General features: G+C 36.0%; 1 protein-coding gene across 1 annotated transcript in view; it reads left to right on the plus strand.

Annotated features, from left to right (window-relative positions):
- Positions 1-3482, plus strand: part of LOC106872518 (uncharacterized) — a 22243-nt gene extending 18761 nt beyond the window's left edge. The window contains exon 2 of the mRNA XM_014919539.2: positions 1343-3482. Within this exon, the coding sequence (XP_014775025.1) occupies positions 1488-3452 (1965 nt within the window). The 5' untranslated portion in view covers positions 1343-1487 and the 3' untranslated portion in view covers positions 3453-3482. The remainder of the gene's footprint in view (positions 1-1342) is intronic.
- The last annotated feature ends 339 nt before the right edge of the window (positions 3483-3821 follow it).

The following is a 3821-nucleotide window of genomic DNA, read 5'->3' on the forward strand; positions in this document are numbered from 1 at the left end:
AGAGAGAGAGAGAGAGAGAGAGAGAGAGAGAGAGAGAGAGAGAGAGAGAGAAAGAGAGAGAGAGAGGCGTGGTTGTGTGGTAAGCAGCTTGCTTCCCAACCACACGGTTCCGGGTTTAGTCCGGCTGCGTCGCTGTAACTTACTCAGTTCCCAAATGAGATAGATAGAATACTTTAAAAAAGTACTAGGGTTGATTCATTCGACCAAAAATCTTCAAGGCAGTGCCCCAGCATGGCCACAGTTTAATGACTGAAACAAGTAAAAGATAGAACAGGTAAAAGATAGGCATGGCAGTGTGGTAAGAAGCTTGCTTCCCAACTACGAAGCTTGTTTCCGGGTTCAATCCCACTGCGTGGCACCTTTAGCAACGGTTTTTTTGTTTATAGCCTGTGGCCGACCAAAGCATTGTGAGTGAATTTGCTAGACGGAAACTGAAAGAAGCCTGTCATATATATATATATATATATATATATACACGTGTGTGTGTGTATATGTTTGTGCATCTGTGTTTGTCCCCTACCACCATTGCTTGACAACGGATGTTGGTGTGTTTACAAACTTAGCGGTTCGGCAAAAGTGACCCACAGAATAAATACTAGGTTTACAAAGAATAAGTCCTGAGGTAGATTTTTTCGACCAAAGGTGGTGCTCCAGCATGGCCGCAGTCAAATAACTGAAACAAATAAAAGAATAAAAGAATAAATATATATATATATATAGGTGCACGTGTACCTATATATATAGGTTTGATGATACAAAGAAGGAAATATAATTCAAAACCCGAGTGTATATAAATTTTTCTTGCTAATGATTAGCAGAAGGAACAGAATGACTCAAGGACCGAGAGTTTCGTACGTTAGCACTTATCAAATTAGTTACAGACCAAAGGGTTGTGAATTTACATGCCAGTAATAATAGGTTTTCCCTGTATGGGAATCTCTTTCTGGAACAAATTATGAAAACAACTACAAAGTCATGTGGATATTTCCTATTTTTCAAACTGTTTGCACGTTTTTTTCCGTTCCATATGTAAATACATAAACAAATAAGGAAAATTTGTGCACGCTTACACAGTCATAAATGAGAGTATTGAGGCATGGTTGTGCGGCAAGAAACTTGCTTCCTAACCACATGAGTTCTGCCCCACTGCATGGCATCTTGGCGAAATGTCTTCTGTCAATTTATTCGAGAATAATCATGTATAAGATTTACAATTTGAAATTTCAGTTGGATTGGATGAACGTAGTTTATGTATATGATTATTGAATAGTATATTTTTTTATAATTACGATCTCTATTAGACTACTACTTAACATAGTTTTTTTTGTTTCTTTGTTCACAGATGCAGCAGTTATGAAATAACTTATTCAAAGGAAAGATTGTATTACTGCAAATACAGAAACAGTCTTGATACCAGTAGGCACCAGAAGGATGCTAATACGAGTGTAACTATCGCAAGTTTATCCTGGATACATCAGAATTTAACAATGATACTGAAGATGGTACATTACTTCAAGAATATCTTACAGATCCTTTTGATAGCGCTTGGAAACGAAGTTATTCAACGATCATGTTGTTCGGTGGAAAACTCTGAATGTTATCCATCACTGTGTGATGCTGAAAGTCTGCAACGAAGATGTTCTTGTCATCAGTATTGTAATCTATATAAAGAATGTTGTTCAGACGTGATCGGTGATACATTAATTGAACATGGAACATCGTCAATAGATTACAGATGCAAGAAAATTAATGATGATGAATTAGACAGCTATTTTCTATTTGACCGCTGTCCTAGCGACCATTCAATTAAAAAACATGTCACTTACTGTGAAACACCGGACGAGAATGACCGATTATACAACATACCCGCTTTGGGAAAACGAACTAAAAGACTTTACAGGAATTTGTTCTGTGCTCTGTGTAACGGAGAGGAATACATATTATGGACAGTTCACTACAAATGTAATCATAAAATGGATATAGATTTATCACTCTTCCCTCACATACTGAGAAATAATCACTGTAATGTATCGATCGAAGCACCATTGAACTTTAGCGATTACCAATATCCATGTACTGATTATGTTTCAAGCTGTCCCCTAAAAGTTACCAATGCGTCTTTAGTTTCTTCTTGTGCGTTTGGACCAATGGCAATTGTAAGATCAAATGGTACAAATTTTAGGAACATTCACTGCGCCATCTGTAATGGTGTTGATATTAATGATATTGACTGTAATGTAACTATTTTCATAGAAAAGTCATATAATATAAAAGTGTATAGTCGAACAGTAATATTTAATTACTATAATAACACTGTTGAAATATTAAATGCAAATAATGAAAGAGATTATTTGAAAGAAGTGCCCTCTTGTTCGCATGGATTTGTTTATGATGAAATAAAGAATGAATGCCGAGCAGTTGACTTTAGCTCCATCTTAAATTGTACAACAAAACGACTGAAAGAATTTGAGTATCATTTCACTAGTGATGGATCTCTCTATCTGAATTCTTCCCAAACTTTGTTAAACCAGTCACAATTCAATCGAGATCCTCAAGGAATAAATATTTGTAAAAATGATAGTAATGACATGATCCCAGGATATATTTACGCTGTGAGTTATATAGTATTAGTGGGCCTAGTGACCTCTGTTCTTGCTCTATCGATTACAGTTATAGTTTATCTCTGTATACGGGAACTCCGTACAATACCAGGTAAACTATTCATTAGTTATTTATCATCATTGTGCATCGCAGAATTTCTCTATCTTATCTCACAGGAAATTGCATCAAATTCTATGTGTATAGCATTCGCTGTTCTAAAGCATTATTTCTCCCTGGCGGCTTTCTTCTGGATGAATGTCATGTCATTTGATTCCTGGTACACTTTCTCGGGATTTACACCGCTTCGAGGTACAGAAAAAAATGCAACGAAACTAATCTATTATTCTATATATGCCTGGATATGTCCCCTTGTAATTGTAACAGTGTCACTCATATTTCAGTATGCACCTGGGGACAATGGACTTTCTCCAGAATATGGGAAGAAACGGTTTTGCTGGATCACAAATATAAAATTTCGATTGTGGTTTTTTTCAGGCCCAATAATAATAATTTTATTACTTAATATATTGGCTTTCATACTCACTGCCAGAGGTATCTATATAGTGAGTAAAAACTCATCAAAATATCTCGCAGTAAAAAGTAAAAAGAAGCTTAAGATTTATTTGAAATTAAGCCTTCTAATGGGGATACCATGGATATTTACACTTCCCCCCTTCGACGAAATCCCTGAAGTTCTTCTCACTGCTTCTATCTTTAATTCGTTTGATGGATTATTAATTAGCATAGCACTGTTATCAACTAAAAAAGTTAGACGTTATTTTCGACTGAAATTCTCTCGTCACTGTTACAAATGTAATGATGTTGACATTTCTACAAGTTCTGACTATTAATTCTGAAACAATGCTCATAATTAGTGTACTCAATAAATGCAGACTGGAATATTTCAGTCATTTAAATTAATTTTCAATCTTTCATTAAATTCATTCGGCAAATGAGTCACCATTGTAAATATTGCGCGTATTCATTTCTTCAAGATTCAAACGTACGACACACCTCTTTGTAAATACACGCTCACACTCAAGGCGCATCAGCACTCGCACACACATAAACGCACAGATAAATATGAGCGCACACGCACACACATGAACGCTCGGACAAATATGAGCGCACACGCACACACATGAACGCTCGGACAAATATGAGCGCACACGCACACACCATCACACATATATACATATATTTATTAACTACAGGTAGTT

Source organism: Octopus bimaculoides, chromosome 9, assembly GCF_001194135.2.
Source record: "Octopus bimaculoides isolate UCB-OBI-ISO-001 chromosome 9, ASM119413v2, whole genome shotgun sequence".
Lineage (NCBI taxonomy): Eukaryota > Metazoa > Mollusca > Cephalopoda > Octopoda > Octopodidae > Octopus > Octopus bimaculoides.